The sequence below is a fragment of the Magallana gigas genome, chromosome 2 (genome assembly GCF_963853765.1).
Source record: "Magallana gigas chromosome 2, xbMagGiga1.1, whole genome shotgun sequence".
Classification (NCBI taxonomy): domain Eukaryota; kingdom Metazoa; phylum Mollusca; class Bivalvia; order Ostreida; family Ostreidae; genus Magallana; species Magallana gigas.
Window position 1 is genome coordinate 31,893,235 of NC_088854.1, and position 23,210 is coordinate 31,916,444.

General features: G+C 34.1%; 1 protein-coding gene and 1 long non-coding RNA gene across 3 annotated transcripts; both read right to left on the bottom strand.

Moving 5' to 3' along the window:
• Positions 1-511: 511 nt before the first annotated feature.
• Positions 512-22,045, bottom strand: LOC105322820 (uncharacterized). Of its 2 annotated transcripts, none has more exons than XM_066076178.1 (6): positions 21,900-22,045; positions 21,648-21,743; positions 18,602-18,703; positions 9,533-9,735; positions 7,574-7,705; positions 512-769 (listed from the first exon to the last, which is right to left on the bottom strand). In XM_066076178.1, exons 1-6 carry the CDS (start codon positions 21,937-21,939, stop codon positions 668-670), a joined length of 675 nt encoding a protein of 224 aa, XP_065932250.1. In that variant the 5' UTR covers positions 21,940-22,045; the 3' UTR covers positions 512-667. The 2 variants fall into 2 exon arrangements, with proteins under 2 accessions (XP_065932250.1, XP_011420018.2); XM_011421716.4 differs by lacking the exon at positions 512-769 and adding an exon at positions 4,568-4,753.
• On the bottom strand, positions 2,022-4,159 carry LOC136272939 (uncharacterized). The gene is made up of 3 exons (XR_010711004.1): positions 2,753-4,159; positions 2,452-2,568; positions 2,022-2,309 (listed from the first exon to the last, which is right to left on the bottom strand). It is a non-coding gene; the product is annotated as an uncharacterized lncRNA (long non-coding RNA).
• Positions 22,046-23,210: the final 1,165 nt, after the last annotated feature.

A 23,210-nucleotide genomic window follows, 5' to 3' on the forward strand; every position in this document is an offset into this window, starting at 1 on the left:
TCGCCGATATCGTCGATATTGACACAAAGTATTGTTATGAAAAGTACAAATGTGCAATGTCTTAATAGCTTCAAACATATGGGTAAATCGATAAAGATAAAATTTCGTCGCTATCGACGCAAAGTACATCAGATTTTCTTTATCAGTGATTCCAATGCATATGTATATCAATACGATATACTAGATGTTGACCTAAATCGTGATTACAGAAGCAGTTTTATGTCACTCAAGGTGTGCTTTTATTTGTTTACGTACAATTTATAAAGTGTTCTAAAAGAGGTTTTATTTTTTTTTTTGCAGGAAAAGTAAGAAGATATTTTTTAAATATTATTTCGGCATTTAATTTCAATTATCTAAAACGTTTCTTGGAAACCTTATTTGTCAATGTTTGGAATATATTTGGCTTGTTTTTATAATCATAATATAAAAATAATTAATATAATCATAAAATAATCATTTGGATATTATTTGGCTTGCTTTTACACAGAAAGCTAATCAATCTAATGTATGAATAGACAAAAGCACCCTCAATTTCACATTTATCCAGATACCAAATATTATTAAAAAAATAAAGAGTAAAATAAAAAAAAAATGTTTCAGAGTAATTATATTTTGTTAAAATATTTGACCAAAACTGCATATAAGCATCAGTGAAACCTCCATGACGTTATATTCGCTGTAAAATAGTGTAAAAATCCGACATTCTTGGAGTCGAAGTCTCGTTCAAGTTCATGATCATTGGGGCATCATTGCAGGTCTGTACTGCTATCTGTAACACGATCAATTTATCAAATTATTACGACTTGATTTGTCAGTGGTCGTTTCTCATTGAATTTTTTAAAAACTTCAATATGCGTAAAATATAACTTTAAAATATGAATACACTATTCACTGGGTACATTAAAAAAAACAATTATATGAACTTTCAAATCATACGTAGATTCTTTATCTCAAAATTTTACTAGACCTGGGTTACATGCACATTTTAAAGAATACTAAAAATTGTCAAGACTATATAACTAGTTTCAAATCTTGAAAAATACCTTTCATATATCAACCAAATGTTCAACAAATGATTGAGATTTTACAAAGTGCGTCTTCTACAATCTGAACAGATTAAAAGCTTAACATCGTTAAGAATGGAAAGGAGGAGGGATTATTTTTACGCCCCCTAAAACATTTGCTCTGTTAAATTCAGGCAAAACATTGTTCCTTGATCATCGCAAAGTTTCGTAGATGAGATAAATGTTTTCAATACAAGAGGCCAATAGCCCTTAACGGTCACCTGAGTACCATGTCGAGGAGTCCATATACGTTTTATTCCGGAGTAAAAAAATAACATCATAATAGAGTGCATGACCTGATATTGTAAAAGTACAAGAAAATAGTCGAAAATAGTTTCCCCATATTTGTTAACTTTCAAGACAGTTTTAAGTGTTTTTATGTTTTCATAGATAAATTAAAACAAGGTGGCTAGTAGACATGTTTTATTAAACAACCTTCCATCCCCCCATCCCCAGGGGCAGACAGAAACTCTCCCTGTGAGCATTTAAACAAAAAATATAAAAGAGAACAACATTAATGCTTAAAAATGCATATCAACTTCTGCTCCAACTTCTGAATCCCCCCCCCCCTTACATAAACTTTGAAACACCATCTGGTATGTATACCAAAATCATTTTACATGTACTGTTTATCTGTGATTTGGTTAGCAAATTAATACTTTACTATCTATGAGTCTATTTATTTATTTAAAGACTTCAAAAACTGGGGGTTTTTTTCAATAAATAAAAATACTAGCAAATTTTTGTTTTGATAATACAACTTCTTAATTACATTATATTTAATGATTATTAACTCCATTATGAAGAAGCAAGGGAAGATAACTTCATTATGAAGAAGCAAGGGAAGATGACTCCATTATGAAGAAGCAAGTGACATTAAAATTTTAGACAATACGATCGTGAAGCAAAGTGATGAAATCCGTGCCAAATTAGACAATCCTGCGAAAGTGTGGAACTTGAAGTCACGATGCAGGAATTGCAAGACAAACTTGAATTAATTTATTAAGAAGAAGAAAAAAAATCCAGAAATCGTTAAACTTGGAGCTGTAAGCCGCGGTCCTACCAGACCAGGACGTTATGATTCTGGACAAAACACAGCCCAGTAATTCAAGGAACAACCGAAAACATGTGTTTTAGATTGCTATATATACATATATTCCTGACTAACATGATTTTCACCCATTCGAGGACTTTTCTTTGCCGCATTTATAGTATTCCCGCCTACCCAACCCACTGATCGTTAATCTTTAATAGAAAGTAAACAGAAAAGAATTATAGGTTACACACTTAATGTGTATTTTTCTTTTTTTTCTTCAAAACAGATGTTATTATTGTAAATAATTCATGTTCGTTTGAAAGCAATATATATTAACATGAAGAGAGTTACCTGCGCAATCGCAATAACCCTGGTGGTGCTCAGATTGGAAGACACAATGGCTGCCAAATTGACAATTCTTATCGTCACAGTCATGGTCATGCCAACAACTGTGCATTGAACATGGAACTGCAATAAGACAAACAAAAACTAACAAGTTGATCAAAAAAATATATTGCATATCGAATAAAAATACATAGAACACGACTCGTTTACAAAACAAATATCTTTGAATATGATTTTGTACATCGCCTTTGCTTCAAGGAAAATGATTATTATACTCATAATAATCAAAATTACCACAGTATAATACCTGCTAGAGCACAAATAAACAAAATCTGTAGAAGCATGCGATTCATTCTGTTCCTTTTTGGAGAACAATGAAATGGTTTCGTAATAATAGATCTTATATGCACATAAAAGAAGCCTCATATTACCAAAATGCATGCAGTTCCTTATCTTGTGTAAAGAAATATTGATCTTTTTTATAGACGTCGTGACTCACTTCTATGTTCAAGCAAGAAGTATGATAACGTAAGTGACTGTGTTTATCTTAGCTAGTAATATAGAGTCAAAGTACTGGAAGAGCAAAAAAAAAATAATCAAACCACACACACACGCTTAAATTGTAAGGCTCGGATAGTTACACATTTTTGGTACTGTTAATGAAGGTCAAATAATGGCAAAGCTTTCGATATGTGAAGATTCTTTGCATGTAGAACGTTTTGAGCATCTTCATTTACGCCAACAGAGTCCGCTCTATTTCGTTTGTCATGCATTGGATGAGCGTAATCGGGCGATTCGAGAAAATAATCTTTAATCAGTCTCCTTCTGGTGAAACTTGTGTTAAGTGTCAATCAAATTTTGCTTTTTTGTTGATTGAACTACATGTTTATATGAACAGTATGAATCCTGTTATTTCGTTTAACAAGTGCCGCTTTGTAAAATATTTGGTAATTTTTTCCCATTTTTTATTCTGGCAATCATTTCATTTCGATTTCACCATTTAAATTGTATACACCGATTTAACTTATTATAACTTGGCCTAGACACAAGTTGAGTTTAAACTAGATTCTTAATGTGTCTTCATTCCCGGGAGTATCATAGATCATCCGGGTGACGGAGTTAGGTTCATAAGTTATGATAGCACGTGTGATAAACGTCGTATTCAGGGGGCTTATTTGAATAATAATAAAAATATTTTTGTTAATTATTATATAATTTATAACGTTTCAGATTATATTAAGTGATTGCAAATGATAAAAACCGCAAAAAAAGAATTTACAGAGAAACGCGGAATGTTTTCTGCTTATGGTGACGGAGTTTGGGTACTTGGGGATAACGTTTATATATGTTTACTGATTGTAATTAATGCATTCTTTGAATTCTGGTTATGATATGCCGACTGATTTATTTCAAAAATTTTTGATAACTTTTGATGTGTTCGGATTAGTAATTCAAATGTTATCAAATGTTGTTGTAGTTATAATTGTAAACACTTGTATTGATCAGTGATCTTCGATTATCCGAAAGTGATAAAGACCTCCTGTAAGGAGAAGATACCTTTTTTAATAACAATAACTCTAGTTTTAGGGAAGACTGAATATATATTTTTTCGTTTGGAGTCTTAAAGTTTCCACTTATATTATAATGTTTTCGTTGATATTGATAGTTAAACTTTACATTAACTTTGATTTGTTTATACGATACTTTTAATAAAATAACAAAGTTTAAGTGCAATCAATAAACGACAAAAGCTATAGAGAGAGAGAGAGAGAGAGAGCGAGAGCGAGCGAAACACCACTTTATTAAAGACAAAAGGAAAAGAAAGCAATGTTGTTATTAGTGTACAATCGCTATCCAAGCAATAATCATTTCAATAATCTGATTACATAATTGCGATATATTATTAATTTCGGTACACTTTTTTGGATATCATATATTTCGTTTTTTTTCTTACCTATTAATTAAATCATTAAGCAATGTTGTACCGTTAATGTTTCCCTTTATTAAAATATTAATATAGTGTTTTTTATTTACCATTTAAGATAAAAGACCAGTATTGTAACGTTCAAATTTGTCAAGTCTTAATGAATATCAGGCCCGTGTTAGGTTTGAAAAAAAAACATTAAGAGTAAATAAACTCTTTAATAGTCGTGGGGTTTTTGAACGATGGTTTTACATAACAAGCATCAGTGAAGCTTCCATTGCGTTACTTCTGCTGTAAAATAGTGTAAAATTCCGACATTCTTGGAGTCGTAGTCTCGTTCAAGTTCATGACCATTGGGGCATCATGACAGGTCTGTACTGCTATCTGTAACACGATTAATGTATCAGATTATTACGACTTGATTTGTCAGAATTCGTTTCCAATAGAAATGTTTTTAAACTTCAATATGCGTAAAATATAACTATAAACTATGAATATATACATGTAATTGACTGGATACATAAAAGAAAACAATTGTAAGTCCTTTCAAATCATAACGTAAAGTTTTTTCTCAAATATATTTAGACCTGATTCACACACACACGTGTAATAAAACATTCTACAAATTTGTCAAGACTATATAATTATAAATCTGGGGGGGGGGGGGGGGGGGGGGGGGCTTTCATAGATAAAAAGTTTAAACAAGAGGCCTATGGGCCACATCGCTCACCAGAGCAACAATAGGCATGATAAAACCAGCTTAATGGATTCATAATAAAATAAATGTGGACAATGTGGTATATAACATGTAGATCCTGTTATCTTTTTGTGTATATTTTTGTGTTTATGATCCAGTCCCTTTTCAAACTGGATGATTTTATAGTCATATCACAGGCTGAGCATTGCAGGTCTCAAAAAGATGCTAAACAATTGTTTATAAACGGGATATAAACCTACATCACACTCTGAAACCCTTGTGAAGCCCAAGAATCGCCCAGGTGTCAAAGTCTAAACAATTTCGAAGAATCAGCAATATGTCAAATGCTTGTTTAAAAGTAAAACCATATATGATAACATTTCAGTATTTGTGAATAATTAAAATGTTTTTCTTTTGTACAACTAGATCCCCATTGTGGCTCCACCCTAATCCTCAAGGTTTTGATTTTAACGAATTTGAATCTATACTATCTGAATTGTTTTCACTTAAGTTTCAGCTTTTCTAGGCAAATGTTTTTTTTGGCGATTTTTAACAATACATTCCTATGTTAAAATTTGTCCCCCCCCCCCCGGTTGTGACCCCATCCTACCTCCAGGGACCATGGTTTGAACAAACGTGAATCTACACTACCTAAGGATGCTTCGACATAAGTTTCAGCTTTCCTGGCTGACCGGTTTCTGAGAAGAAGATTTTTAACGATTTACTCGATATATTCCTATGTAAAAAATCGACCCCTCATTATGGCCCCGACCTACCCCCTGGAGTCATGTTTTTTTTTTACAACTATTAATGTACACTAACTGAGAATGCTTCCACATAAGTTTCAGCTTTCCTGGCCAAATGGTTCATGAGAAAAAGATTTTTAAAGATTTACTCAATATATGATCCTTTGTAATACATGTATTCGACCCCCAATTGTGGCCCCATCCTACCCCCGGGGGTCATGATTTTCACAACTACCTGAGAAGCTTCCACATAAGTTTCAGCTTTTCTGGCTGATTAGTTTCTGAGAAGAAGATCTTTAAAGATTTACTCTATAGAGTTAAACAAATTTGAGTCTTCACTACCTGAGGATGCTTCCACATAATTGTCAGCTTTTCTGGCTGGTTGGTTTCTAAGAAGAAGATTTTTAAGAATTTACTCTATTCAATTCTATGTTAAAATTCGACCCCCTCCCCATTGTGGCCCCATCCTAGATCCGGGGTCATGATTTTTTCACAACTTTAAATCTACACTACCTGAAGATGTGCCCACAAAAGCTTCAGCTTTCTTGGCCAAATAGTTCTTGACAAGCAGAATTTTCAACAAGGGCACCGCTAAGCGGAGCATCCCCTCGCGACATGAGTTATTGTGTGTAGGGATGCATTATTTAGGAATATATAGTTATGTTAATGAGAAGACCACATTCTACTAACCCTCCATTACTGGAAAAACTACATTTTCTTTACCTGTACTAGATCTAAATCCAAAAATATCAAGTTGTTGATTTGAACTGCTTACTTTCACTTCGGTTTCAAAGAAGTGATGCGGAAGATTGATAACTCTTACTCAGAAATTTCGATTGATAAATCGTATACAAAGTTGATTATGACATTCACTTAATGAAATAATAATTTGTAATAGTATTAATGGTGGGGAAAGGCACAGGCATTTTTTATTTGTTATTTTACAGAAGTGTACAATATATGAAAAATATTTTTAGTTTTTAACGAATTTTGTCATAATGTAAGCCCCCTCCTTTACAATGGTTTAATTTTATCTTATTAATAAGTTTTTGCATATAAATTTGACCAATTAATATGACATTGCATTTGTTTTAAACTTTTACAATAAGGCATATTTATGCAAAGGTTGAGGAAATTCTATTGGAAGGTTTTTTTTAATTTACTAGAAAATTGAAATGGAGTGCACACATACATACATGTACGAACACACATACGCACGGTAGCGATGCTATATCCCCTTCGCAACAAGTTGCGCGAGGGGATAATAATTCCTAATTTTCTCTCCTTGTAAAAGGACGTGGTCCTTAATTTTTATAACTTTGAATTTTCTTTGCCTAAGGGTGCTTTGGCCAAGTTTGGATAGAATTGGCCAAGTGGTTCTGGAGAGGATGTTGAAAATGTGAAAAGTTTTACAGACAGACAGACAAAATGTGATCAGAATAGCTCACTTGAGCTAAATAGTTATTGAATTTTTGTAAATTGTCCCTCTACAATCTGAACAAATTGAAAGCTAAATATCAATAAGAATGAAAAGATTATTATTTTTGCGTCTCCCAAAATATATCGATTACCCGCTGTTGAATTCATTGAATTACAGAGGGAATGAACTTCTCCCGGATCATTGCAATAATTTGTAGATGAGATAAATTTACATAAATTAATTAAATATCGATATATTCTTTTAGCTCGTTATATTATCTTTAATGTCAGTGCTTTGCGTTGGTTTAGCTTTCAATGTGAGTTTAATTAAAATAGACGTACTGTTAGACCAATGACTACACCATCGGTGGTTTTCGTGCAATCAATTAAGAAAGCCGCCATGTTTCCTTGATCATAGAAAGTAGAGATGGGCGTGTATGGAGAAATTGCATCATTTGAACACTCCGTCTTTACCTGCAGCAAATATTGTTAACAAGTGCAGAAACATGCAATTATTCCTTTAAACGAGCTTTATATAAACGTAATTTATTAAAATCTATATACTTTCCTAAAACACACACAACTTTGTTGACCTCTATTTCACAGAGCGGCTATGCTCTGAATTTAGGCAAATTAGTAAACCCTTTAATAGGCAATTATAACTGCTTATCGACCTGTTTAGAAGCAGCACGGGAGATGACCATATGAATACTTGTGTTATGTCTTTCCGTGTTATATTTATTTACAATTTATTTTTACTTCATTGTGCCATGAAATATAAATATGCATTTGTTATACTTGAGTTTTGTTCTAAAACAAGATATCTGTGAGCCAATTCTCACTAGTACATGTAATACCCCCGCTCTGATGTTAATGTGCAAAATAAGCAAAATGGACATTTCACAGGAAGTTGACGTCCGATTGGTACAAAAATAGATCACACGATATTGCATAGCTATATAAATAGTGTGTTCAAATTTCAAGCACCTGCAATTAATGGTTGCTGAAAATCTTTGACGAAAATTTGTTTAAAAATTAAGGCTAAAAATAAACAAAGTCGTCATTTAACAGGAAGTTGACGTCCGATTGGTTCAAAAATATATCCAATAATTTGGCATGCCTAAACACAAAGTGTTTTAAAATTTCAAGCATTTGCGATAGATAGTTGCTGAGAAATCTTTGACGAAATTTTGTTTGAAAATTTAGGCAAAAGATTAACAAAGTCGTCATTTAACAGGAAGTTGGCGTCCTATTGGTACAGATATACATCCCACGCTATGGCATGCCTAAACAAATAGTGTGTTAAAATTGGAAGCATTTGCGCAATTTATAGTTGCTAAGTAAAATGTGACAGAAATTTTTGTTACGGACAGACAAACAGACGGACAGACAGACACAAGGTAAAAACAGTATACTCCCTTCTTCTTCAGAGCGGGGGTATGATACCATTAGATATTGATTGTATATACAAGTATACTAGTGTTTCTAGAAAATCTACCTATCACAATTCACATCTAACTGCTTTCTGACCAACTCCATTATATATACATGTATGTAAAAAAAAAAACACCCCAAAAATATTTGTTTACGGTTGGTCCCTTCTCAGCAATGTTTTGGTTAAAGTGATATGATGTTTTTCTCTCTTGAAATCATTAGTGTGACATAAGCTATATAGTGTGTCTGGATAAATAAGCGTGACATAAATCCAATGAAGTCATGTCTGTTCCTAACTACGTACTTTCTGGTTTCACCAAAAATCTTTAAAAAAAACGAATGCCATTTTCATAACAGATTTTCAGGTATTTTTTAATTTTTAAAGTTTTGAATACCATTCTCATACAGGTAAAAGGAATTATAAATAATTATATATTCCTAAATCAAATATTATGTGAGAAACACATCAAAGTAATTTTTGTTTATTGATAAACGGATAAAAATACTTTATATATGGAAAGTACAATAAATATGAAACATATTACAAATTTTGAAAATATCTTAACATATTTTTGTGATTTAATGGGTATAAACTTTCTAATTTGGTTCACTCGTTAGGCAAAAATATTTAGGGTTAACACTCTATTTCCTCTCTACAACTTTAAAATCATGTCTACTCCCATTTCACTCAATCAATTTGACCTTGGGGAAAATGTCATTAATTAATCTTTCCTGCACATTTTCTAAGTAAATTATATTTGTTTTACAAAGGCGTCGTTATTTTTTTTTAGAGAAAGACATGTGATGACTTTGAGGTATGATCACAATATTCTTTTATGATTTTGAATTGAATAATAACATGCAAACCTGTTCGCCCTTTGACCAAGAACTTCTTGCCTTCGAGTTACACTTGTTGATGACGAAGGCCTCGGACGTCTGGTGTTTGGTTGTCCCGGGACAGGGCTCCGCCCTGCTGTCCTCTACGTGTAGATTCTCTGCGATGGACTCGATGACGCTGATCTTCTGGTGGTTGCATTCTAGTTTTACAAATGGTTGTTGGGTAGCAGGGTCTTGAATATACAGATAAGATTCATGTCATAAGTGCATGGGTAAAATATATACATTCATACATCAATCAAATTGCAAAGTTTCCAGTTATGCACTTTCGGGAAAGCTTAATGTTTGTGAATTATAGGTATTTATCTACGTCCATATAGACGTTTGGGGAAGACTGAGAGAAAGTACCAACAGGATGGTATAGTCTATGGATTGTTATGTGTATTTTTGTTTTGAAAATAATATGATATGATTATATGAAGAAAGAAAAACCCCTTAACAACTGAGGTAAAACTGGATCTCTGAGTGGTATCACCAACCACAAGATAACAATAAAATCGAGGAAATTTTGATTGTATTTTAACCAAGAACACCGCAAAGCGTAGCATCCCTTCGCGAAATAAAGATATTATGCGGGGAAATGCATTATTTAGGAATAAACATGTAATTGAAGAGACATTTTTAAAAACCACTTTGAATTAAAATATTTCGTTTATTCCTATCCCCATGCACGCTCTGGGTGTATCCATGGGGATGGGTGCATTTACATGGTTTACAATCCTCCTATTACAAGTGAAAACACACCACAAACGTGTTAAACTTTAGAAATATAGTTTTAAAAATTTTCTTTATCCAGTGTCATACATTTTGCATTTAAACAATTAGTGTTCATATAGAAAATAAAACGTAGCTAAGATCTGGTGATTTAGTCTTCTGTATAGGAAATTCGAGTTATCATGTCATTTAACCCCAATATTTTAAAAAGAGTAACGTAACTACAGCGATTTACATGAAATGAATTCCAGGTTAATCATGTTGCAATATTCGTCTCTTTCGAATTTTAAACCTGTTCTTCTTTAAGTAATTCGGCTCAGACCGCTGCTTGCTTTGATTAAATAAGGATGAACTCTCCTGCTTACTTCAGTTTTTCACATTAGACACCCTTCCAACTCCCCGTTTCTAAAAAAAACCTTTTGCTTCTTACCTTTACAGGGCCTACATCAAACAAAATATCAAGTTGTTGACTTTAACAAACCGGATGTCGTATATATAAAATTTCAAAGTGTTGTAATTTTAAGAATATTTTAAAAAATATATATAACAGAATTCCTTGAAAATGAAAAGTATTTGTCCTTTAACCATGCTTATGAAGTGTAGGAAGTTTGATAAACATGCATACCAAGGTGTCTTTGAATCTTGCTGAAATGGGACACACATACATACTGGATATCAATTATCATGGATTTAATGAAAATCAGTTTCAAGTGAAAAGTTTCAACACATGCTCGTTCTTCTCTTGCCAAACCAACAGAACAGAAAAATTGTAACTAGTGGTTATTCAAGTTTGTTGAAATCATGATCACATGTGGCAACAAATAGGGGTCGATTTTTTTTCTTCAAAGAATTAAAAGAGAACAAGCATTCTGAGAGTATTGCATAAGCAATACACGTCCCCTAACGGTTTGTATTATTCTATGAAAACTTCGAAGCATACTTATATTTCAAAACTATTATAAACGAGATGTTATGCTTTAATCAGAGATAAAAGAACAGAGGAAATTCAAACTACATAGTTGATTTAGAAATTAAATAAAATGGGTAAAATACTCTAGTATAATTTTGCCAATTCCATAAAGTATTTGCTGGTAGAAATTTGTGAAAATAATGCACTGTTATGCATAATATCAATTCTTACCATCTTCTGTACCCCGATTCAACCATGCAACCCGATAACGAACCTGATTGTAATAATACAAAAAACCCTGTCGATTAAATATACAACACAATGCTTGACACTATTTTCCACAACTTATTTGTTTGTTAGAAACAATAAAAGGAATGGTAATACACAATATCATTACTGACTACATACTTTCCTCGTTTATTCAATACACATCAAACCTGATAACAAACCCAAACATTCAAACATTGGAATATAAAAAATTAACTTTCTCGAAAATGTGTCAACCAGACGCTACAAAAGTGTAAACTTGATCTGTAGTTTGTCAATTTGAAGCTGTTCAGCAAATTTCATATTATTCCTCAAACGCATAAAAGAAAAAAGTGTGGAAAACTGAAGTGGGACAGACAGACGGACAGACGGACGCAAAAGAAAGCTATAGTCCCCTCCGGTGAAACCGGTAGGGAACTAAACATCTTTGAAAATCTTCTTTGTTAAAACGATTTGGCCAGGAATGTATTTATAAATATTACTTAAACACGTGGTCGTGTTTGTTTATTGCTTACATTATTGTCACCTAGTCAGGTGACATTGATATTCATAGCACGGGCTATGAATGACCGTGAAAGTTATTGTGTACTAGTAAAGCCATTCGAAGGCTCTTTTTCGTGCAATCAAGACACGTTTTGTCATGGACGACTCTGGCGACGAAATTGTTTTATTAGAAAAAGGCGAAATCAACCAAACTCCAAAAGAAGCTGTTGGAAACCCTCCACTGGATATTGCCGACGTGGTGAAGCTCGTCACCGACGTTTTGCAGACACAATTTCAAAATTTATCAGGTCATCTCAAAGCAGAACATTTGGAGTCTATCACTAAAAAAATTAAAAGAAAATTCTATTTTGAAAATTAAATCTGAAGGGAACCGTGCACAGTAGGAATTTAATGCCGAGATTTTCGAGGGTCTAGATAAATTATAAACAAGAGCTTTTGACACTAAAGATAGCGAGTCAGTTGCTATCATAGGAGAATTGCGGAAAAAATAAAAAACGTACCAGAAACATATTTGAATAGCTGATTCCTCTCCAGCCGGGTGGAAAAGGTTAATGAATATCAATCAAGAGAAATTGCGGACAACTTGGATGACGAAAAGAAAATTTGAAGTTCGGAAAACCGCGCTCTCCGATAACAAAAGCAAGGGCATTTCACCCATATGGCACCCACAAGACTCCCTCAGCGGCGGCGGCAGCCAAGCTTAGTTCTTCTGTGCCTTCTGCTACTTCGTTTCAGCCATTCACATACCAGCAACATCGCTTTCGTGGCAAATCTGCACGACGTCAATCACAGCCCAGTGACGTTTGCTTCAACTGTTTTTCCACAGGACACTGAAAAACCAACTGTCCCCAAAACAAGTCACAAAGTCAATGATAAATATAAAAGTTAAAATGGCTATTCTACAATTCCTGGCCAGGTGAAATGCTTTCAGAACAATTATTAAAAGCAAAGTTCAGGGATAAAACACAGTTTGAAAAGAAAAATTGGTAAATGGAGAGAAATTGGTACAAATCCATTTAGTTTGAAAGTTATTGAATCTGGCTATGAAATTCCTTATGTTTCAAATCCACTTAAAATGTGTTTTCGTAATAACAAATCTGCCATTCACAATGTTGAATTTGTTTTTTCAGAAATTTCAGAGTTGCTGAAAAATAAACGTTTTTTAAAAGTTCCTTTTCAGCCATATGAGCGCAGTCCCCCGAGTTTCGCAGAAAATAAAAACAAAAAGAGGTTGTTCTTGATCTCAGTAGGTTAAATAAGTACGTCAAGTACGAAAAAATAAAGTTCGAAGACTGGAAGACGGCATTAGATTATTTCGAAAAGGATTTTTATTGCATTAAATTTGATCTGAAATCAGGATGCCATCATATATATATATATATATATATATATATATATATATATATATATATATATATATATATATATATATATATATATACAGTTGAAAAATATCAGACTTATCTAGGGTTTCAGTGGGATAATAAATATTACTGCTTTACAGTTCTGCCATTTAGTCTTTCATCAGCTCCATTAATTTTAATAAATGTTTAAGACCTCTGGTGAAGGTTTTGAGAAAAAGTGGTATAATGATTGTATTGTATCTAGATGTTGGGTTAGCATTTGCCTCAAATAAGAGTCAATGTATTTTAGATTCTAATTTCATTCAGAGAATTTTGTCAGAAACTGTACTGGTGGTCTTTATAAACAAATCACAGTTTATTCCAACGTAAATTTTTGAATGGTTAGGTTTAACATGGAATTCAAATTCATTTTCCATTTCAGTTCCGGATAGACGAATAGAAGACGCTGTTTGTTGTTTGAAGAAAGTAATTGGTCGTTTCCCAGATATAAAAGCGAGAGAATTGGCACAAGTAGTTGGAAAAATCATTTCCATGACACCAGTAATGGGTAACATGTGTAATATAATGACACGATTTTCGTCTATGGAAATAGCTACAAATGAATTAAGGGATTCCAAATTATCTTTCAAACATAGAGATCAAGTTTTTGAAGAATTGAATTTCTGGATAAAATGTATTCCTTGTAAAAATATAAGATTTCTACATTATGTAAAGAGAAAAAATGTAATCATCTATTCAGATGCAAGCAACTCAGCATCAAGTGCATATACAGTTCATATACAGTTGAAGATAATTTTAAGGTTTTCCATCGGATGTGGAAAGATGAGGAGAAAAATATGAGTTCGACATGGAAAGAGTTGAAGGCCATATAATTGGCGTTGGCATCTTTTAAGAATTACAAGAAACGACAATGAAGTGGTTTAATGATAACCAAAGTTGTGAGAAAATAGTACACTCTGGTAGCATGATGCACCATTTACAAGTTATTATACCATATATTTTCAAAATGTGCGCCGGTAGCAAAATTTCACTTGATGTTCAGTGGATTCCGAGATCAGAAAATGACAAAGCAGATTTTTTTCGTAAAACCATAGATCATGATGATTGTGAAGTTATTGTAGAATTTTTTGATTTTGTTAGTTTTGTGTTCGGACCATTCACTGTAGACAGATTTGCAAATTTCAATAATCGTAAATTGCTTAGATACAACTCAAAACTCTGGAATCCTGAATCAGAGGTTGTAGACTGTTTTACAAAAAAATTGGGTGGGGGAGAATAATTGGCTAGTTCCTCCCATTCATTTAATAGTCTCTTCCATAAAACATTTACTCTTTGTAAGGCCTACGGTGTTCTTGTAGTACCAAACTGGCCGTCTGCTGTTTTTGGCCAATGTTATTTGATGAAAATTTATATTATAAGACTAATGTGAAAGACGTGTTATTGTATAAAAATAGAAAGGAAATAATCATTCGAGGTCAGAACAGAAACTGCTTCTTTGGTTCTTAATTTTTTGGTTCTGGAATACTTGTGGTAAGATTGAATGCTACTCATTTGTAATGAATGAAGATGTATTGCAGATGACATGGCTCCTTGTGCATCTTATTAAATATAATTGGACTTGCTTATATGTGGCGAATACAAACGGTTGATTTATTGCATTTGAATAATGGTCCTGATACTTCAGAGGGTGTATTGCAGATGATGAAGGTCCTGATACACCACAAATATTGTAATTTGAAATGAAGAAGATATTGATGTTTTGTTTAAACAAACAGATTTTTCAGATATATTTAAAGTGGGCAGATGGATGGGCATCAACAACGAAAGTACAGATCACCGCCTTGAGGAACTCGCATCAGAACTACCTCGATATTGCATAACGTCCAAGGCCGACAACACAGCAAAACAATACAGGTACGCTTTTAACACCTTATGCAAATGGTGTAACAGCTTTAACCCTGTGATTACTCCTTTTCCTGCTTCTGAAACCAATGTTGCATTGTATGTCATTCACTTGGCACAATACAAATCATGGGGAAAAATTCATTCATGCTATTAGCTTGGTACATAGCCTAACAGGCTATGTAGATCCATGTGATTCTGTCCTGTCAAAAATATTAAGGAGGGGGCAATCAGAGAAACATCAAAACCTGTGATTAAAAAAAAAGGAGAGCCCATTACGCCAGAACATTTGAAGGCCCTGGTTTCTACATTTGGAAAGGATGACAATTTGTATAATTTGAGAACGTTGTGTATGTGTTTTTTAGGTTTAGGTTTTAGGTTCTGAGATTCTTAGAATTAGTATATATTCGTTATTTAGATATTTGTTTACAGGATAATTGTGTACAAATTAACATTGTTAAAAAAGGAAGACAGATGTGTATAAGACTGGTCAAAAAGTTTGTATAGCTAGAACATTCTGAGACACATGTCCTAAAAATATCTTAGAAAAGTTATTAGGATGGTCAAATGCTGACATGCATTCTTGTCAATATTTGTTTAGTTCGGTGTCTGTTTAGTTCGGTGTCCTTTTGTAACAAGTCTAATTCTTATAGACTTAAAAGGGATAATCGTCCGATTTCGAATACAAGAACAAGGGAGAAAGTATTGAAGATTGGTCTAGAAAAGTCAAAATTTGGTGTACATAGTTTAAGATCGGGCGGTGCTACTTCTGCAGCAACCGCAGGGGTTGTGATAGACTGTTTCAAAAGCATGGGCGGTGGCAGTCGGATAGGGCAAAAGATGGCTATGTCAAAGAAAATTTATCTGAAAAACTTTCAGTCGCAAAAAAATCTTGGCATTTAGCGAGTTTTCTTATCTTCTTTATCTTCCAATTAATTAAAACAGCACTTTCAGAGCGCTTTACATCCTACTAACGATTTTTTGTTTATTATGCCCCCCTTCGAAGAAGAGAGGGCATATTGCTTTGCTGCTATCGGTCGGTCAACCAACAGTTTCCGTTCATTTTCTTCGCACTTATTGAAATGAAATTTAGTATACAGGTTTATCGAAATAATATCTAGGTCAAGTTCGATTTCGGGTACGATTAAGCAATTTTCGACAGAGTTATGCCCCTTAGACGGAGAAAAATTCCAATTATTTGCAGTTTCAGTTCATTTTCTTCGAAAAGGATGCACATATGAATAAAATTTTGTAACAGGTTTATCATAATATCTAGGTCAAGTTTGATTTTCGGTGCGATCGAGCAATTTTCGTCAGAGCTATGCGCCTTGGACGTAAAAAAAAAATCCAATTATTTGCAGTTTCCGTTAATATTCTTAGGTTAATCCTAATAATATCTATGCCAGGTTTAACTTTTGGTACGATCAAAAAATTTTTGACAGAGTTATGTGCCTTCAACTATTTGTAGTTTCCGTTCATTTTCTTCGCAGATGTTTCCAATGGAGGGTGCATATTTTACAAACATCTCTTGTTTTATAAATATTTAATGTTCGTTTGAGTAAAACGAATAAAAACATTAATGTATTTATTAATGTAACTTAAACACGTTGTCGTGTTTGTTTATTCTTTACATATATTAGTTGTTATTATTGTCACCTAGTCAGGTGACAATATATAAATAGTGCCTGTTTGGGAGGGTAACAGTTGAAATTGACACCCCGAGAAAACTATTGTCAACCGACGCGAAGCGGAGGTTGACAATGGTTTTCGAGGGGTGTCAATTTCAACTGTTGTCCTCCCAAACAGGCACTATTTATTTTGTTATACTGAATGTCTTTTTTAAAAATTTTAAGAAAATTTTACTGCTTTTATATAGGAATAACGTGAATTCTACAGCGAACCGTACGCGCATAATTTTCGCGCATGTAATATTTTTTATTGTTATACTTTCATGTTAAATACTGAAATCTGATTGGTTAAGACGCAGTTAATAATATTTACTATTACCCTCAGCGTTAGCAACGCACTTGGCAACGGGTAACATTAAAAAATGTTACATGCGCGAAAATTATGCGCGTACGGTTCGCTGTAGAATTCACGTTATTCCTATATAAAAGCAGTAAAATTTTCTTTAAAATTTTAAAAAAGACATTCAGTATAACAAAATAAATAGTGCCTGTTTGGGAGGATAACAGTTGAAATTGACACCCCTCGAAAACCATTGTCAACCTCCGCTTCGCGTCGGTTGACAATGGTTTTCTCGGGGTGTCAATTTCAACTGTTACCCTCCCAAACAGGCACTATTTATATAATGTTACCCGTTGCCAAGTGCGTTGCTAACGCTGAGGGTAATAGTAAATATTATTAAGTGCGTCTTAACCAATCAGATTTCAGTATTTAACATGAAAGTATAACAATGATTTTTATAGCACGGGCTATGAATGACCTTGAAAGTTATTGTGTACCAGTAAAACCATTCGAAGGCTCTTTTTCGTGCAGCCATACATCCCACCCATCTTCCAAATGCTTCGTATTGTATGCAATGTCTAAAATTTTTAATTTTATTTTGTAGATGTGGAAGATGTGGTTTTGAAGGAAAGAAATTGTTATTGAATATATTTAAAACTGCACTTTCAGAGCGCTTCACATCATACTCACGACTTTGTGTTTATTTTATAAATATTTTATGTTCGTTTGAGTGAAACTATTAAGAACATAAACGCTGTTATTTGCGAGAAAGCACCCCCAGCTAGAGATTCAAGTTTATTGAAATCATGATCCAGGGCCACAATAGAGGTTCAAATTTATATATGTGAAAATATAGAGAAAATTTTTCATTTTTTTTAAAATAAAACCAATGTGGTATGACTATAAAATCATCTTGTTACCAAAGGGGCTAATGTTTAACATAAGAATATTTTTAAAAACATTGAAAAAACCCAATTAATTTCATTAGAATCTTTCTACTAAAGTCTGTCCAGAGTTAATGTTTTCATCATTTTTGATGACTTTTTAATAAAATGAACAATTCATATCGATAAAAGGGGAAAAATCCAAGATGTTTTAATTGATACAACATCTGTTTTTACCCACAGATTTTACAAGAATGATAAACACATCAAACGATGATTCAAAATCGGAAATGTTAACATCTTTTAACAATAAAGAGATACTCGGGATATTTCGCACAATCTTTTATAGTTATCATCCGGATACTTGCATCTTTTCTGCAAGCAAAAAACCCAGTAGTTTCATTTTTTTAGTTGTGTATTGAAAATTGAACCAGTAGAGGGGGTGTTTCAAAACAAATACTTTGGACTATTTCATTCTTGTTAATGGATGTACGTGAAATTCATAAAACACAACTTTTACAATTACCATGACATACGCAGTGGTGAGACGTGTGCCCGAAAAAATGAAAACTGCTACATTCACTTATCTGACCGGCACTGCACTGACAATGGCCGTCTTCGAGACACTCTGAAAAAAAAAATGACGAATATAATCTCTCCATTAACCCCTCAATCTGATATAAGAAATTTTATAAGAAATTTCTATATTCTAAATATTTATACATTTTAATAATGTGACCTGTTGGCCAAGCCTAAACACCTGATTCATTAATTTGATTTGAACTAGGGGTCATTGGTTTCAAAAATTTGGAAGAGTGCATCATGGACATCATAACGGCTATGTATTTTCCCCCGCTGTGGAAGAAAACAGAGCAAATTTTCTAAGATCAAATACATTTTATGTTATGCAAACTTTGGCTTCTCCCAAGGGCCTAAACCCAGGCGCCAGGAATTTCACAATTTCAGTGAAGCGCTTTCCGAACATCATAACCACAAATTCAGATTTATCATTTTTTCTCCTCCTATTGTGTAAGAAGAAGGTAAACACATTACTCTTATATGGCTTTATTTGCCCCCTTAACCCTCTAATCAAGGGTCCAAGAATTTCCCAAATTAATGAGGGGCTGTAATAAATATCGTAACTATGCATTTAGATTTTCGATTTATAAGGGAGTAGAGGAGAATAATAAATGTTCACTTTATGACCATCTTGGCCTCGCCTTTGGGTCTAACCCTCTGATCTAGGGCCATGAATGCCATACATTTAGTTTTTATCCACATACGTAGGAGAGAGAAACTTTTATCCATATACGTAGGAGAGAGAAACTTTTTGATTCATGCCTTTTTTAAATATTTGGCCTCGCTAAATAAGCCCCTGGGTGGGAAGGTCATATATTTTACAATTACAATGGTAACAAGTGTTCGTATGTTTATAGAAGCTTAAAGCCCTGTCATACCGGAGCTTTGTCCTTAAATAATGTAAAACGCCAAGGTAAACGCAGTAGAGTCTCCTACAGCGTCGTAACAACGCAACGGCATCTTCGTTCGTCGCGGTGGGATCGCCTTGAACTTTTTAGAACGCCATGCGACGGCGCGCACTTTGAACATGCACAGAGTACGCGCCGTGGCTCTGCGTTCTGATAAACACGCCGTAGAAGCGAAGTGAGGTCGCCGAGACAGCGCCGTAAGATCTCCAACAGCGCCACGAGAACTCCGTTTGCGCGCTCAAGGAACGCAGCTAATCGCAGTGATAAGTCAATTGCGCTTGCACGGAGACCTCACGGATAGCTGCAATAATGTAGCCCTCTCCGATTTTTTTTATATCTGATGTTTACTGGAGAGGGCTACAATTCCACAGGATCTCCGTAATCGTGCAAAATTAATTTTTTAATGTGGCTAACTTCGGTCTGAAAAGATCGATTTTATATTTGACTTCGTTTAGATAAAATGATTTTTGAAATCAGGTTGAAGAAATTAACCGTATATAAATCGAAACCAGATAAAACACATCAGCATGTTTACCAGTCGTCTTTTTCAGCAGCCATGACAGTTCTCGCGTGATTTTATGGGATGTAAATGATTGATCTTACCTCATTATATCACTAAAACATCATATAAGGAAATGGTATATAAATGGAAAATTCATGTTTACCGCGTTAATTATGTTTAAAATAGAAGAATTCCTATATTCAGTTCAAGATCCGCTCCTGAATTCTCATTGGCTGTCCCAAAATAAAACCGGTCAAGGTCAGTAAACATGGCGGACAAATTCAACTTTCGTTGTTGACATACACGAAAAATAACCGATATATAAACTGTACTTGATATTTTTGGATTAATTCATGCCAAAGACATCTACAACGTTTGAGTTCAGGTAAGAAATGCAAATGTTATTGTCATTTATAAATGATTTGAGACGAAATCGTTGCGAGAGTGAATCACTACCGCACTTGCACCATTACGGAAATCCTATGGAGTTGTAGCCCTCTCCCAAAAAAAAATAAATCGGGAGAGGGCTACATTATTGCAGCTACTCACGGAGTCCTTTGGGATCTCACTGAGTCTCTATCGCGCTCTCACTGCGTATCCACAGCGTTTGAGCAAGTTGTTTTTCATTTGGCTGCGTTCACATAGCGACCCCAAAGAGCTGTTGCTGCGTGCGCTCTCTTGACGTTTCTTCTGCATTTATACCGCGCTCCCTCGGCGTTTCAGAGCGTTGTCATCCAGACCACGAAAACTCGAACAATGGCTGTTGTACACTAGCAAGCGATGTAATAATTATCAAACTGGATGTAGATGACTATGTCAAAATTAGCATTTACTAATATTCCAAGACCTATCAATGAACGTAGATGGAATTCACGCCATTTGTTTCTGATGTTTTCACATCTTTTCTATGTTTTCTAACAAATAATAACGGATCTTTTTTGTAGACCTGACTACTAAGAGAACGGATCTTTTTTGTACACCTGACTACTAAGAGTTTCGTCCTAGTCCTTAACAAATTGGTTAGAAGTAGTTATGTTTCATTTACAATGTACCTTTTCATAAAATCAAAACAATTTTTTAATCATTTATTTAGTAGTTGTAAATTCTTGTTTGTTTCCCATACAATTGTACAAATTAATATTAACCTACCAAGAAGTAAAGAACGTCTTGTGCACGCAGTCAGCGCGCAGAGCACGCCGTGGACGCGCGGTAAAAACTCCTAGAACGTCATGGGCGCTCGGCGGAAACTCGGCGAAAGCGCAGTTAATCGCCCAGAAAAACTCCGTGGAAACGCAGTTACACGCCGCGGGAGCTCCGTAATAACGCCTTGGTCGCCGTTAAGACGCCGTGACATCTGCACTTGTAAAATTTTCAAATAAAACTGTACATTTTTTCTGAATTTTCCTTGCGATCCTACGGCAATTCCATGAATTTTACAACGCCGTGAACACGCCGTGGGGACGCAGCTTGGTGGAACAGGGCCTTTAGATAAAAATATAAATTATTATAAGGCGACGCTAGACGACGGACGAATCCAATGGCAATAGGTCACCCGAAAGACTCGGGTTACCTCAAAATGATACCTATGCATCTGCAGGAGCGAAGGTGACATCTACTCCCATATTGACAAGAGTGATCGTGACAATCGTGATCCTTCCAACAGCACTGTGAAAAGTTCACTACAATAAAGTTAATAACATATGAAATTAAAAAAACACACAAAAAATAAACTGTTTAGCGTTTTATTAGTTTGAGCTTTTGATCCGAAAAGAAAATATAACAATCCGTTTCTATAAAATAAAGAATGAAATTAAAGATTGTCAGTAGTCAAATACCGGTACAAAGAAACAGGAGGCTGAGAAGAATTCCATTCATTCTGTCTCTTTTCTGTGAAAAAAAAACCCGAAAGTGGTTTCGCAGTCACTGGAAGGGATCTTTTCATTATCAGAAGTTTATTATCTTGTTGTTTGGAATATTGACCTTCTCCTGTTTAGAATAAGGTCGTGACTGACATGAAAATGTAAATGATTTAACGTTTCCCACTGTCTTGGTGATAACACTACGAATGAATTTTGTGACGAATAGTCCAATATATTTTATCAATGACTATTTTAGTATTTAATCGTACAATTTCTGAATAATAAGTATTAGATATAATTTATTAAAAAAACCAAACAAACTTTGAATATTATGAGGCGATCAAATACGGTCAGGCGTAATCAAATCTATCGTTATTTAATCAACCTAAACTGTAATTGATCACCTTATGGTACTCAAAGAATGAACCTTTTTTGGGAGTTGATTTTAATCAACTCTCCTATGCACTTACTCGGGCAAAGCGAAAGTGAAACAGTGTTTGGACCTAAGCACAAATCAATACCGCTGACAACACTTGGTTCTTGAAAACAATCCTATAAATTCGATGCTATGTATTCTGAAGCATTGTTTTTCAAGAAAACTTATTTATTAATACCATGAAAATAGTAAAATTTTAAATTGTACAAACAGTTTAGATATTTTTTAAAGTCGTATCTATTCCTACGCTAGAGTTCAATGTAGTCTCGTTCAACCAGACGCTTGGCTGTCTCCGTTAATATCCGACAAAACAGAGTCTCTCTTGCTTGTCGGAGATAAACGGAGACGGCCGAGCGTTTGGTTGAATAAGACAATAGTTCAATCTTGCCTGGATCCGTACAATTTCTCTGAAATATTTCGATTACTGATACTATTTGCCATGCAAAATCACATATCGTTGATTTTGAATAAATGATAATCGATAAAATCAACTCCCGTCAGTACTTCAGTACTTTGATTTTATTAAAGGGACATGGTCACCATTTTAGTAAATATATTTTATTCGGTTCTTTGAAGTTAATTATGCTTCAATAAAGCATTTCTAATAGTCAACCGAAATTTAAGTGTCAGTCGTCGAGTCATAAGCGAGATACAGAGCTCACACTTCTTTGTTATGTAAACAAAGTTCAAGTCTTGGTTTTGTTTTTATTTTGTAAGTTGGAAAGAAATTCCAGCTTTTGACCTAAATTGATCGTGACAAGCTCTCGGAACTGTTTATTCATGTTCGAAACGAATTGACTGACTGAACAATCAGCTTGAAAAAAAAAGTTCTTACCGTTATAAAACTATGC

Excerpts from the sequence above, each read along its gene's own strand:
- LOC105322820 (XM_066076178.1), bottom strand. The coding sequence starts at position 21,939 with ATGAATGGAATTCTTCTCAGCCTCCTGTTTCTTTGTACCG. Across the intron at positions 21,744-21,899 it reads CCTCCTGTTTCTTTGTACCG|TGAACTTTTCACAGTGCTGT; the intron begins GTATTTGACTAC and ends ACTTTATTGTAG. Across the intron at positions 770-7,573 it reads GTGTAGTCATTGGTCTAACA|ATAGCAGTACAGACCTGCAA; the intron begins GTACGTCTATTT and ends ATCGTGTTACAG.